The 15160-nt window shown below is 36.5% G+C and overlaps 1 protein-coding gene and 1 pseudogene across 1 annotated transcript; both read left to right on the top strand.

Moving 5' to 3' along the window:
- The first annotated feature begins 4498 nt into the window (after positions 1-4498).
- On the top strand, positions 4499-8286 carry LOC137741535 (probable amino acid permease 7). The gene is made up of 7 exons (XM_068481234.1): positions 4499-5805; positions 6044-6280; positions 6405-6498; positions 6945-7159; positions 7272-7405; positions 7522-7749; positions 7842-8286. The coding sequence occupies exons 1-7, from the start codon at positions 5733-5735 to the stop codon at positions 8241-8243; spliced, it is 1383 nt and encodes a 460-aa protein (XP_068337335.1). The 5' UTR covers positions 4499-5732; the 3' UTR covers positions 8244-8286.
- A 4646-nt stretch (positions 8287-12932) lies between these two features.
- On the top strand, positions 12933-14679 carry LOC137741468 (transcription factor MYB80-like; annotated as a pseudogene).
- Positions 14680-15160: the final 481 nt, after the last annotated feature.

Below are 15160 nucleotides of genomic sequence, written 5' to 3'. Positions count from 1 at the left end.
CCATGTTTGAGAGCTTGTAGAGCTTTCACATGATAACTTCAGGTGGTTCTAATTATTTTGGTAGTGTAGCGGTTTTTGGGTAGATTTGATTGGCAGTTGTGGGGAATGTGCAAACAACCCCCGGTGGTCCTAATTCCTCACTCAACAACCCCCATTGATTTGTATTTTTAGTAAATTGCTTTGACCCTCTTAACTATTATTTTAGTCGAAATTGATTCATGTACTGTGTTTTTTGGTAAATTAGCCTTTTGAACTATTTGAAATTAGCCAATTAACCCTTCACCGTCAAATTCGATGAAATTTTATATATTTTGCCATCAAATATAGGCACATGCTAATCCAGCACATGATTCACTTTTGAGGGTAAAGTTGTGCCGGTGTTTGACGGCAAAGTGAATGAAATTTTATAGAATATAACGGTGATTTAGGGGGTTAATTTATCAAAAAATAGTTTATAGAGTCAATTTCAACTATGGTAATAGTTCAGGGAGTAAAATGGCAGTTTACCCCGATAGAATTTCGAGAGTTTATGTAAGTCTCTCTCTTCTTACTGGTGATCAGGCAAAGTTTTTCATGGAACAAGTCACATTTCCGAATTATCGCTTTTGCTAGCTTTTGGTTCAGTTTGATTTTTCTATAGTTTGCATTTTTTTCTTACCTCGATTCGTTTTTAGCTCTTTTCTTAGGGTTTTTGGTTATTTTCCCTCCTATCTAGGTATTTCTGTTTGCTTCTTTAATAAGTTTCCCTCATGCTGTCGAAGTTCAACAAAAAAAAATTATTTTGAGGCTAATTTTGACATGAACTTTTTAATATATAGGAACTCTTCCGACTGCAATTGCACATATAATAACATAACAGGTGTGATAGGAGCAGGAGTATTATCCCTTGCATGGAGTGTGGCTCAGCTAGGGTGGATTGGAGGTCCATTGCTTATGATTGTATTTGCTTCAGTCACCATTCTTTCCACCAACCTCCTCTCCGACTGCTACCGGTACCCCGAATCCAATAGCCCGATGAGGGTCGGATCCTACTTAGAAGCTGTTAAGGTCTACCTAGGTCAGCATTTCTAACCCAGTAACCATATAATATACTCTCTAACTTTTATTTTTATGATCTTTGTAGCATCCCGTTGTCAATTTTGATTAAAATATGCTAGACCTTGTGAGATGTAGATGTAGGGTATGTGACATGCATTCATGGGGTATTGATCTTTTTACTCTCGTTCTGTCTCCTTGGACTTTTTTGCGTGTTTACTTTGGTTCTTCCTTTTGTTTCCTCAAATTTCAATTACCAAAATATAGAAATATATGGGAGGAGCACATATGGACAAACTGAGTGTGTAAAAGTCGTAATTTTCTAAATGGTTGCAAACTTTGTTGAAAAAGTTGAGCTAGTAATACCTGAATGACTAAATGTTAGGCTCAATCGTCCACGCATGAGTAGATGACTGTGAACAACATCTCAGAGTCTCCCAATTTCACATTAGCGACTTAATTTAGCATAATTTATGGGTAGACTTTATACATAGTTGTAATTTTAACTTGTGTATGATTGAATTTTAGGAGAGAAGAGTCAGACAGTGTGTGCAATATTTGCACAGGAGAGCCTGTATGGCACCGGAATTGCCTACGTTATTACAGCTGCTGGCAGCGTCAAGTAAGTCCTTGTCAAACCTTAATCTGCTTATTGCTTCTTTGTTCTTTGTTTCATGTTGCACTTGTCATTGCAAATCCAACGTGATTTGATGGGATGATTGTTTGCATGCTTAGTTTAAGTCCTGAGTTTGGGAAAATCCTAGCGTCTTCTTGTCGGATCACATGACTTTGCAGTCACACACAAAAAAAATTTCTTTGTATTTCCTTTTCTCTCGCTCATATCCATGGTTGAGAGAGACCTCATTCTACAGTCAGCAAAAATTCTCTCCTAAGTTTGTGTGAAAATCAAAGGAGATGGTTTTCACATACTCTTTTAGCTTCTTAGACATTGCTCTTTATTTCTAGCCGTCATACATGATTAAATATGAGTACGAGAGTCTAAAAAATGTGTGTCATTTAAACTAGTCACTTGGATTTATGATCCCAATCTATATATAAAGCCAATACAAAAGGTGAATAGTACTTTTGGTGTCACCATGCTTCAACAAAAATGCTCCCAATACAAAAAGCTTCAAAGGCATCCCAAAATAATGCAACAAATAAGGCAGGGGCATTTTTGTCATTTTAACAGTGTTTTTTTAATAATTAATTTTTTTATGCTTTTTTTTTTTTAAATTAGTACCTTCATAACATCTTAAGAGGCATGTAATGCCGGTTATAAAAAAGATCTTTCACACGCGGATAATAATGTGATTAAATTAGTTATCAAATGATTTTTTTTTAACAAACAATATTATCTATACTAAGAGAGAAGGGGTTGGGTTTAGCCTCATAATGAGCTAGCAATAATGTAATTAAATCAGTTGTTTATTAAATATTATTTTCTCTATTTTTAAACACGTTAAAAATATCTTAAGAGACGTGTAATGTTGGTTATAAAAAATGTCTTTCACATGCAGATAATAAAGTGATTAAATTCGTTGTCAAATGATTGTTTAAAAAAAAAAAAAAACGATATTATCTACACTAAGGATGAGGGGGTGGGCATAGCCTCACAATGGGCTAACAATAATGTGATTATTGCTTATTAAATATTATTTTCTTTATTCTTAATGTAAATTCTATAGAGACCGATTTTATTATGTGAATTCATCTGCTTTAATTAGTTTATGAGGGTTTTCTTCTAGCATGATCTAAGATTATTCATTTACTTCGAATATTTGACATTTTTTTGTCAATTTACTTATATAAATACATTTAAAACGTATAAATCACACGTAATATGCCGTAATTCAAAAAATATATTCTGCACTCGCTAAAGGCTAGGTTTTTTTATAAAAGAAATTTGAGTCAAGTTGCTTAGCATAGTGGACCATAATCCAATTGAAAATGGCCCATACAACTCCAGTTATAGAGTTTGATGATCCTGTACCAGGTAAAATCCTAATGTAGCCGACTACAAGAAGACATTCGGTATGGTTGTTTGATTATGACAATTCTCATATCGTGTAAGATTGTATGAGGTTGAGCGATACCAAAATACAAAATAATCTCATACTTTTATGAAATGAGTCGCATCAATAACGTGACTGCGCACTTCCACCCAAGTTTCTATCGCCGATTCTTCTACGGCTCTAGACATGAAAAGATAAAGTGACGAAACATGCACAAAGTGACAAAGCAAGAGATGCCGATTGACATAATAAAGTTGATGCAAACAAATATCAACTTGACATGAGAAAAAGGGAGGAGATGCTCCTACCTTAAGAAAACTACAAGCTCATTGTATGTGTGGTTAGAGTTTTGCTATGTATAATTAATTAGTTGTCTAAGTGCGGGTGACTTTTAACCATTGATGCAGTGATTTCTACTCGTTAATCAATATTGAAAGTCACCGGCATGAATTGAAAGACGTGTGTATTAAATTTTGTTAAAAACAGACGGTACACTAACGGATAACTTTTGGTCATTGATTAATAGTGGATACACTTCCACCAAGAAGTAGGAGTCACTTGCCCACGAGTTTGTGACTGTTCCACTCCCTCCTCAGGTGTGAGTTATGGCAGCTAATAAGTGATGAGGAATCAAATAATAAAAACATACTAGAATGTTGGAGCTCTAATTCTATGTGTTCTTTTATCTTCTTAGGTTCTTGCGAGATTTATTTTTGTAACATACTCTAGTATACTTATACACTCGTGCATACTGGAAGCTTTAAACTTCTTGTTTTTTTTTAATATATCAGGACCATGGACAAAAGCAGGACCATGGACAAAAGCAGTATATGCCTACTGGGAGCAGCTGTCTCCACTCAACTTTTTTTGCTATAAAAAAGGTTCCAACTAAAACTATAAACTACCTATATATTCAAAAATAAAGTCTCAATCCAAACACTCAACTTAAAATACCCTCTCACGTTCCATAATTTTCCTACCCTCTCATCCTTTTTGAGCCGTGTAATTCTTCCATTAGCTAATTTTTCATATTTTGCCGTTCTAAACACCAACTACCTGAAATCATGTTGTTGGACAATAAGTTAATAGCATTATTTCAAAATTTAATTTAATTTCATCATTCGAAGTCGCTTCCACCAAGGTTCTTAAAGACTCTAGGCACTAGTCTTGCGGCAAGTTAAGGCCTAGCGCCAAGGCGGATTTAAATAAATTTATTTTATCGTACAAATAAGTGTCTGTTTATACTTAAAACACAATTGCATTTGGATGCATAAATTGCAAAATAGAATGACATATAGGTTATAAAGTATTAGAACATAATAAAAATATGGGGAACAAGCATATAATGTATGTTCATCTAAGTATTCAACAAGTCTATTATTTTGTTCAAAAAAAAACAAGTCTATTACAATTTATTGAAAAAAGAAAAATGCAAAATGAAAGTTATCTATTCTCTATCTAAGTTTGAGTTGCGAACGAGACGGGTGCCTAGGTGGGTCTGGGTAGGCGCTTAGTTGGCCTAGACAAGAGCCTAAACAAATCTAGGAGTCTATTCTTAATTTTCAAATATTTAGAGATTAATCGAGGTGGTGGCCAACTGTCTAGCGCCTAGGTTGGCCTAAACAGTTTTAGAAGGAATTTTTAGAACAATGACTTCCACTAAAAAAATATTTATGGCTCCATCGATGATCAGGACTCATTAACGAATAGTGATTGCTAGTTTGAGCCGCCTAAAAATTGTAAAGTGGCTTTTTGATGATAGAACAAAAGGAGAGTTGCAAATTGCAATGTCTATGCAAATATAGCGACACTTAAAATTAGTATCACTGAGAATTATTACAGTAACCTGTACTTTGGCACATGGGATATCTGGTTATGGTTCAAAATTCTAAGATTTATTTACTTATTTTTAGTTTTTGAATCATTGGTTTTTGAACAATGATAAATAGGATGATGAATTTACAATTATTGAAGAGTGGTGAGCAAAAATATTCAGTTTGTTTATTTGAGAGAGCAACTTACTTGTAAACAACGCACTTTTAGGTGAAAATTAGTTGGAGTGTTTTAAATCGAGCAAGACATTCTATTTCTGTTTTCAAGCAATTTGTTTGTTTCAGAAGGGGACTGACCACCCACCCACTCAACTCATGTACTAGAATTCAAATCCAAAATAAAGTGAGGAGGAAAGTTAGAAAATGGGTAAAAGATGAACATGACATGACTGATTGAGAAGGTTCAAATAACATATATCAACCATTTCACAAAGTATATGAGCTCCTTGCTATGGCTATAATGGTCTTTTACCCTTAACATAGTAAGATTATATTTGTTTCTTACAACTAAATCACAGTTTGACATGTCGCATATAAACTTTTTTTTGTATTTTTAACAAGTCAATCTAATACATGTGTTAGTTTGCGATTTACAGGTAAGTAAAGAGATTGATTCTTAACTCTAAGGAGACAAGCAATGCTTGCAAAGCTACATATATGAAAGTCAAGTGTTAATTAGCTAGAGAGATAGAAATGGAAAATGAAACTGTTGCCATTTGAGGCATAGTTAGTTGCATCAATTCAAGTTTGGCATAGTGCTATTTATTATAGTATCTTCCTTTTAGGCCTTCATATTTTCTATACACAGGTCTCAAAAACTTCATAAGTTCCTAGTGTGAGTCTGATAAGCATGGCAATTCAACATCCACTTGAGTCAGCTAGTAATGGTTCCTGTGATGATGATGGCCATCCACTAAGAACTGGTAAACTTTTCGTAGTCTAAATTAAGCACTTGATAATTAAGCGTATGCTGGCGATTTTGATACTCATCTTTTAGCCTCATGCACTTGTTATGTAGATGCCAAACAAATTGTATAATGTTCAATATGAAGTGCATACGGCTCTAAAAAGGGAGTGCGAAAATCGTTGCCTCGATTTTATACTCTGTCATTTGGTCTTGGACTTACGTAGTTTCTGGTGGGAAACTCATCAATTAACCAGGAACGCTGTGGAGTTGTGTGGCTCATATCATCACTGCTGTGATTGGATCTGGAGTTTTGTCTTTGGCATGGAGTACTGCTCACCTAGGGTGGATTGGAGGCCCCGTTTCGTTGCTTTGTTTTGCAATTGTCACCTACATTTCTTCCTTCCTCGTTTCGGATTGTTACCGGTCTCCTGATCCTATCACCGGAACTCGAAACAAATCTTACATGGATGCTGTGAAAGTGAATCTCAATAGTAAAAACACCGAAAACCTCTCTTTTTTGCACTTTTTGCTCTACGTGATCTTCATTTTAGGATATGTTTCTAATAGATTGGATTCTTTAATGTGGGATTCTGATTTAGTTCAGTGATAGTTCAGGTAGAAAAAAGACCTGGTTTTGTGGTTTACTTCTGTATTTCAGCATGTTTGGAACTGGTATTGCTTATGTGATTACCACTGCGACCAGTATGAGGTACTTAACCAGCTTCCCCATTGAGTCGTGCTTTTCATGTCATTTTCGTTTTGTTTCAGATTCAGGCCCCTGCTATAAGAAATCAATAGTATTATTAAATGAAATTTGAGATCAAGCTTCTTATTTTCTAATTCTAACTCTCTTATGTTAATGAATATAATTAACCTAATTCACTCAGATTCTATCAAAATATGCACAAAAATAACCAGTTACTTTTAATCAAAACACTACTGGAGGGATGGTCACTTAACCGTGTTATATATACGACTTACTGTTTTGTCTAGGGTCTCTCAGTTCTTTTTTTTATTAAAAGTTTGTAACGAGTTTTATTTGTGCATATTTACCTACACTATACTAGTATGATGATGCTTACACTTCTTTCCAACTGAAATTAATTTCGTAAAGGCGATATGTATTAACATTTGTATTCTATTTTGTCGATTTAGAGCCATTCAGAGATCAAACTGCTACCACAAAGAAGGGCATGAGGCTTCATGTGAATATGGAACTAGTCTGTATATGCTGCTATTTGGACTTGTCCAGATTGTTGCGTCACAAATACCAGATTTCCACAACATGGAATGGCTTTCAGTTATCGCAGCAATCATGTCCTTTGCCTACTCTTTCATTGGACTTGGCCTCGGCTTTGCAAAAGTAATAGGTATTTGCTTCGATTTTTCCAGCTTTTTTTTCCTACCTTCCAGCCTCATTGTCCAGAATAAGACATAAATAAAAGCTCACTTCGATTTTTAAGATATGTTTGTTAATTGCAGAAAATGGGAAGATTCAAGGAAGCCTAACAGGAGTTCGAACATCAAATGTTGCTGATAAATTATGGTTATCCTTCCAAGCACTTGGAGACATTGCTTTTGCCTATCCATACTCTATTATTGTTCTTGAAGTTCAGGTTGATTTCTAAACTTTTGAAAGAAGAAAAACGAAGAAATCTGATTAAAACCACACAAAATTCTGATTGATTTTAATTAGAAACTGTTGGATTGTGTTGTGTCTGTCAAATCAAAGGATACTTTGAAGTCCCCTCCACCAGAAAATCAGACAATGAAGAAGGCCTCAATGATTGCCATATTTGTCACAACCTTCTTCTACCTCTGCTGCGGATGCTTTGGATACGCCGCCTTTGGCGATGACACCCCAGGGAATCTCTTGACAGGATTCGGATTCTACGAACCCTTCTGGCTCATTGATTTTGCCAATGCTTGCATTGTTCTTCATTTGGTGGGAGGATATCAGGTACCGTATATATATGTATCAAAATTTTCAAGTTTGAATCACCATTTTTTATCTGTTGTAGTCACGTATATTTCGAATGTTTCATCTTGCAGGTCTACAGTCAACCAGTATTTGCAGTTGCTGAAAGATGGTCCACGAAGAAATACCCGAGCAGTGGATTTGTGAACAACTTTTACACTATCAAAGTCCCATTGTTACCGAGATTTCAAGTGAATCCCTTCAGGCTGTGTTTCCGAACTGTTTACGTTGTGTCAACTACCGCAATTGCGATGATATTTCCTTACTTCAACCAGGTTTTGGGAGTTTTAGGGGCCTTGAACTTTTGGCCTTTGACCATATATTTTCCTGTAGAAATGTACTTTGTACAGAAGAAAATTGGGGCTTGGACAAAAACATGGGTTGTTCTGAGGACATTTAGTTTAGCTTGCTTTCTTGTGACAGTTGTGGGTGTGATTGGATCAGTTGAAGGACTTATAAGTGCCAAACTGAGCTAGGGAAGTACAAAGAATATTGTAATATCCTCCATAAACAAATGAATATATATATATATAATCATATATACATATACATACATACATATATATATATATATAGTCATCCTCATTTACATAATTTAATTGCTTCCATTGCAAGCTACAAAAATAATGAGATTGCACTGAGCAAATAAACGACCACAATAATGAAACATTGTCCCACTAAATATGATCGGTTATATGAATTCTAGAACACAACTGCCTTAATTATATAGTAGTTCGACCTAACAACCTCAAACTAGATGACGCACATTGCAAAGGTTAGCAACTTCAACGAGTTGATATCGCTTATCGAAATTGAATCCTGTGAAGAAGTAGAAGAAAGATTGTAAAAGCATTTCTTTTCTTGCGGATTTCACCACTTATAAATCATCAGCCTCTTAACTACTTAAAATGTTATGAAGTGCTTCTCTAATGCAAATATATATCCTCATAGGCTAGCTCCTCTGTCTTAAATAAGAGCTAAACACTGCAAACCTAATTGTTCCCTCTTTCTTACCCCAACTGATCAGTTTGACATATTTTCTCTTCCATAAATATGATAAAAACAAGATAAACCAAAAAAAGTAAATAATTAAAACAAACTTGTGCCCAATTTGTGGTATAATTTTTTTTTCAGAGCTTTTGGGATTTTGGACAAGAATATTATATATAGGAGAATGCTCTCAAATACCAATATTATAGTAGTACGTAATAGATCTTAAAAACGTTAGTGCTGAAAATAAACATATCATATCTATATCATCTCGATGTTGTCCCATTACATAGGTAACAAAGATTCCCCTATAGTCGTAATATATAGAGAAATTATCAATATGTTGTCAATATTGTAGATCTACTGCATTAAATCAGTAATGTTGTTAGCATTTCAATATTTGAGAGCATTTCAATATTTGAGTGCATTTCACAATATTATAACAAATGGTAAATATGAGGCCTATACAACAACAACAATCAAGCCTTATATACTCTACTTAATGAGATTGGTTGTATGAGTCCTAGTACACTATTGCGTTCTGTTTTGCGCCTAGCGTTCTGTTAACTCCAAGCATTCCATATATTTTCTTATAGTCTCTTTTAAAGTCTTCCTAGGTTTTCTTCTATCCTTTTTGCCCTGAGCTTCTGTCTCATAGTTGCATCTTAACCGAAGCATCTATAGGTGTTCAATTCACATATCCAAACCATCTTAATCTGTGAAATTCAGTTTTCGGATTTCACTGTTATAATCTACGTATTTGTATTATTGAGATTTTATATTATTTTTTCGAGAATTTATATTAGTTTATTTGAAATTAGATTTCAATTAAACTAGTTACGAAGAGTGAAGTTTGGAAAATTATTATTTACTCATTGACCTTTTGTAACGTTTTCGAATAGGTCTCGAAGCCACGAGCGCATAGGCGAAAGCCGTTTGCGAGTCCGGATTATAACGGTATAATTACGGACGTTTGAAGTTGTGAAACTATAGATTGTGGGAATTATTTTAATTTCCACTTAGGGGTGAAAAAGGCCCAAACACTTTTTGGGATTAAAGGACCGGCCAGTTTAAGGGGAAAAGGGGACCAATTAGAAGGAAGAAAAGAAAGCAAGGACCAATGGGGGAAAAGGGATTTTTTTTTTTTCCCTCCATTCCCATGAACCCATTTACCCGCGCCAACCCGGAGTGGTTTCCGGCCACTTCCATCATTTTTTCAGGTAAAATTCAACTATCCATCACCTGCAAACTCTTCCACCATCTCCCATCTTCCATTTCCACCCCAAGTTGAGGGTTTTTAGGTCCAAAACCGTGTAAAAACCGTGCGGGTGACCCATGGAGCTTTGACTGCGATTCCGCAGTTCCAGTGAGTTTCACCACCCACCACCACCCTTAGTCAACTCCCCTTGGATCCAGGAACAAGACCCAACAGGTTGTAGAGGCGTTGGGACACCGAGGAAGTCGAATTGAAGAACACCCACCTTAGGGTTTCGGCGGTTCGTGGCAAGTTTGGGATGTTTTCAGGCCAAATTGGCCTTGGCCGCAGGTATAAAGTTTACTCTACGTGTTGAGATCTTCATTCTTATGAAATTTGAGAATTTTTGAAAAAAATCGAATTTTCCGATATGTAGTGGGCCTATATTAGTTTGTTAGCGACTTGAGTATATGAGATATGTTTATTATCTTAATTTCTTTTATTGGTACCGATTGTGAATAAGAATTGGTCGTATGAATATGATTTTCTATTGAAATGTGATTTTATATATTTAGCCATAGACCTATGTTTATTAAACATGATTTGGCTTGTGTACTGATGAGGATTGTGATATGTGATTTGACTTGCATATTTGAATGGTGGTTGATGCGCTTAGGATGTGATATGATAAAATGTGGGTGACTTTAATGTATGTGATATTGGTAATTAACCATGTTTTCATAATTATGATCCGGTGTGGATATGAATTGGTTTTATGAATATGTTTCTATTGAATTGTTATTTCCAATACTGAGATATTGATTTAAGTTTATGACATGAGATTTGACATGTATATATTGAAATATGGTTTGATTGGTTTGTTTGGCATGTTGTAATGAAATGTGAGGACTAGTGGTAGACCGTTAACCTGTGGTGGTGGGGATTTGTTGCTTCGATATGGTTTTATCTCCTGTTTCGCTGATTCGTTCTAAATTTAGTATTTGTGCCTTATTTCCCTTGGTTGAACTTTTGTAAATTAAGTAGCTTGTGCTTGTCTCATTTCTTTGAGGCGTTGTATATATGGTTGTTGGCCCTCTGCGATTCCGTTAAATGATGGTCCGGAATCGTATCCACTCAGATTCCGTTAAGAGATGGTCCGGAATCCCTCTTACTCCGCGATTCCGTTGAGTGATGGTCTGGAATTGTATCCACTCGGATTCCGTTGAAAGATGGTTCGGAATCCCTCCTACTCCCCAATTCCGTTGAGTGATGGTCCAGGATCGTATCCACCTTGGGTTTCATTGAGTTTAGATTGAGAGAGCTTCAAAGATGTAGGCTTCGGCCGAATTGCGTCCCTCTAGCCCTAGTTTTTAATGTACATACAAACGATGAATTTTGAGAATCTTGTGCTTTGAATTAGAAAAGTCGTTGGATGTCTGGGTGACTCATTTGAAGTTGTCAGTGACTTGATTATGATTTCATAAAGCATGATTCTATATTTGATGTTTATATATTGTGATCGATGACACTAATTTTACATGCGAGAAACCGATTGATAGTTTTGGATTCCATTGAGTGGTCTGGAATCCCTACTCTTGCTCATTTCCATAAGTTAGACTTGTACCCTGGATTCGAGTGAATGGGAATTACCCACAATAAATCTTGTGAATATAAATTAGAATTATCAAGTTATTATCTGAAATCCAGGCAGGGAATTATATAGAAGTCCTATATTAATTATGAGCATTGAGATGTGACCTAATTGACTGATTAACGTAATTAAATGTTAATATCGTGCCTCCTTGATATCATGGAATGGGTTACTTGAGATGATTGTGGAACGATGTTGAATATGATTGTTGATAAAATGATTAGATATGTGATCAATGCGACTAGAGGATACTATTGTGCTTTATTGATTCTTTGATATATTACATGATATGAATAGCGATTTTATGTTGAAACATAATGATTTATATGATGGATGAAATAGAAACCTTGACTGTCTTGCGGGTTGTTATGTAGTTTGAATCGAATAATTCATGCTTGTCAAGTCCAAATGTTTGATTGAGGAATGTTATGTATTTTGGCTTAACAGACTGTGTCATATGTCGAGTTATAGCAATGGTGAACTACGAATAGCTTGATCCTTATTGAGGGTACATAGGCAGTCTAACGAGGAGGTTAGATACAACCATAAAGTATACGAAAAAAAAATTACTATGAGATTTGATTCTCGAGTTGTGATTTGCCATATCCCGAAGATGGGTATGTTAGATATACGAGTATTTTGTGACATCGTGTATCGATCCAGGATATATGTCGGGATCGGGGCGTGACATAACCAATTTTTTCTCATCTATATATATATATATATATATTCATCAAAACTAAACAAACTATTAATTATGTGGGTTTTTTAATCAATTTACAAGTACGAAGTCATCCATAACCATATATTGCATGATTTAGCAGCAACATTATTGGACAACTCCTGCAGACATGGCCACACGGTTGCAGACAACATGAAGTCTCACACGCTCAACGGCGTTGAATTTTTTAATGAAATCGTGCGCCTTTGATGGGAGTCTTCCAGTAACCCTATTAGGTCATGGCTAATGCACTTGAACCTCTTCATTCATTATATCATATATATAAAGAATATTAGAGAACGGGTAAACCTATAAGAGAAATTTAGAAATTAAAAAAAAAAAATTCCCCAAGAAAATGTTTTCGTTTCTTTGTTTTTAGCAAACCAAAATTAAAAATAAAAAAAAAAGTTTTAGCTCTTTTAGCTTATTAGTTTACTTCCACTACTTTCTCAAACTCTCAAGCCCTACTCGTCTTTTTTTTATTTTCCAAAAGTTGTTGGCATTTTCATTTAAGAAAACCTTGACGGCGCAAAGAAGATTATTATTGACATTTTTTAAGTTAAGGAGTGAGAGTTCTTAGAAAAATAGATAGAGCAAGAAAGAGAGAGATGGGTCGGATTCCATGCTGTGAGAAGGACACTGTGAAAAGGGGGCAGTGGACTCCTGAAGAAGATAACAAGCTCTCTTCCTACATTGCCCAACATGGCACTCGTAACTGGCGCCTCATCCCCAAAAATGCTGGTAATTACTATTTACAACTGAAAACTCTCTCTCTCTCTCTCTCTCTCTCTCTCTCTCTCTCTCTCTTCCTGAAACGTTCTTCATTTGGTTTACAAGGTTTACAAAGATGTGGGAAAAGCTGCAGGCTACGTTGGACAAACTACCTTCGGCCCGTGATGCAGTTCACTTAGAAGCTGCAGAGAATAGGAAGGGAATAACAACACGCAAGCTAATAAAAAGAGAAGCTATAGGAAGCTAACTCAATTGAGAAAAAATTATATTCCAACTCCGTTTCCAGCATCCAAATCACAACCTATTTATATAATAAAAGGAACTTAATTAGACTAGTACATGAAATAAATAAGGAAGCTCAATAGGTCCTGCCGTTCCCAACGTTATTAATCTCCTGGGTCTTGGAATCTGATGGGTTTAGTAATCATCCCCCTAGGACATTCCTTGAAAATAGTATATCGCACCTCAGACTTTAATTCTCTCAGTGACTCTTCAGATGGTCCCCCATCACCCCGACCTGCACGGACAATTCTCCGACGCGGAAGAGCAAATAATTGTTAAGCTCCACTCCATTGTTGGCAACCGGTAAGTCTTGGATCATTTTCTATTATATGATCCAAAAAGAAATAGTTATTAACACTCCAACGCATCTAGTTATTGCCATTCTTCCTCATTTATTCTTTTCACTTTTTAGTATAATTAAATAAGCGGATGTTTTTTTTAAGGTGCGAATAACAGCTCCCTTGCATCCTCTACATATTTCAAGTACTCAGCTCACTAATCATTTCCTGTGAATGTGTCACAGATGGTCGTTGATTGCAGCGCGACTACCTGGCCGCACCGACAACGATGTCAAAAATAACTGGAACACCAAGCTGAAGAAGAAGCTATCAGGCATGGGGATCGACCCCGTCACACACAAACCCTTTTCCCACCTCATGGCCGAGACTGCAACCACAATAGAGCCGCCACAGGCGGCTCACCTTGCAGAAGCGGCACTCGGCTTCTTTAAGGACAAAATGCTCCACATCCTTACAAAGAAGCGCATCGACTTCCAGCTCCAACACATCAATCCAACGCCGGGAAACAGCACGGCCACGTACATTAACAGCAAGCAGGAAGAAAAAACGACACTATCGAAAAGATCAAGATTGGTTTATCTAGGGCAATGCAAGAACAACCAGACATGTTAACCTCAACCTTGGATGGACACTACTGGAGCATCATCTGGGAACTTCACAGGGAACTGCAGTGCTTTCCGCTTGCCCATGTCTGGATTTCAGTACGGCCATTCTACGTTTGGGAACGAAGGCAATGGATCGCCGTGGAGCCAGAGTCTGTGTGCTGGAAGTACGTGCACGGCAGCGGCGGACCAGCAGGGCCAGTTGGATGACAAACTTGAGGTGGAAGAAAACGGAGAGGAGTCCGCGGGTGGAAAGGAGCTCAGAAACGGATCATCCAACATATTCAACCCGGATAGTCTCTTGTGGGACTTACCATCTGATTATCTAATGAATCAGATGGTTTAATACATGATAATGTAAATAAGGTCATTATATAAATTTATGGTAAAAGAAATATTAGCTAGTAAAAGAAAATTATAATTTACTGTAATTGCATGGTGGATCATGCGATATGAGAAGATGAAGAAGATGAATCATGCGAAAGTGCTTTTAAGGACCCTTGAGTCCTTATAGCTGCTTCTCACATCCTCCTCTTCGTTTCTGCGACGGCCTCCTCTTCGACCTGCTTCTCCAAACCCTAGCTGCATCTCCCCCTAAACCCCTGTGCACAATGCGATTGGGTATTTTTGATTGGGTTTGGTGTCGGGTTCTACTCTGCTTATCTTGTCGCCGATACGGTCAGTGTTCTTCACCTGAAGGAAGAAGAGCTACGTCTCATGGATTGATTAAGCACTCCGCGTTCATCAGTTAATCTCACTCTGGATTTGAGAAGAATACCTTTGAGGAGGAGGTTTGAAGTCGAACATGAGGGATAAACAAGGAAGAGGAAGAGGCGGTTGAAGACGCTGACGAAAAGAAGGAAAAGAAGATCGAGGGCGACAGCCTAGTTTTTCGATAATCTTGTCTAACTTCACTAATCA

This window comes from Pyrus communis, chromosome 8, assembly GCF_963583255.1.
Source record: "Pyrus communis chromosome 8, drPyrComm1.1, whole genome shotgun sequence".
Classification (NCBI taxonomy): Eukaryota; Viridiplantae; Streptophyta; class Magnoliopsida; order Rosales; family Rosaceae; genus Pyrus; species Pyrus communis.
Note: the sequence above shows the minus strand (reverse complement) of the source record. Positions and strands in the feature narration are given on the sequence as shown.

Coding starts and splice junctions, on each gene's coding strand:
- LOC137741535 (XM_068481234.1), top strand. CDS start 5,733: ATGGCAATTCAACATCCACTTGAGTCAGCTAGTAATGGTTCCTGTGAT. Junction 5,806..6,043: donor TGGCCATCCACTAAGAACTG/GTAAACTTTTCG, acceptor TCAATTAACCAG/GAACGCTGTGGAGTTGTGTG. Junction 7,160..7,271: donor CGGCTTTGCAAAAGTAATAG/GTATTTGCTTCG, acceptor TGTTAATTGCAG/AAAATGGGAAGATTCAAGGA.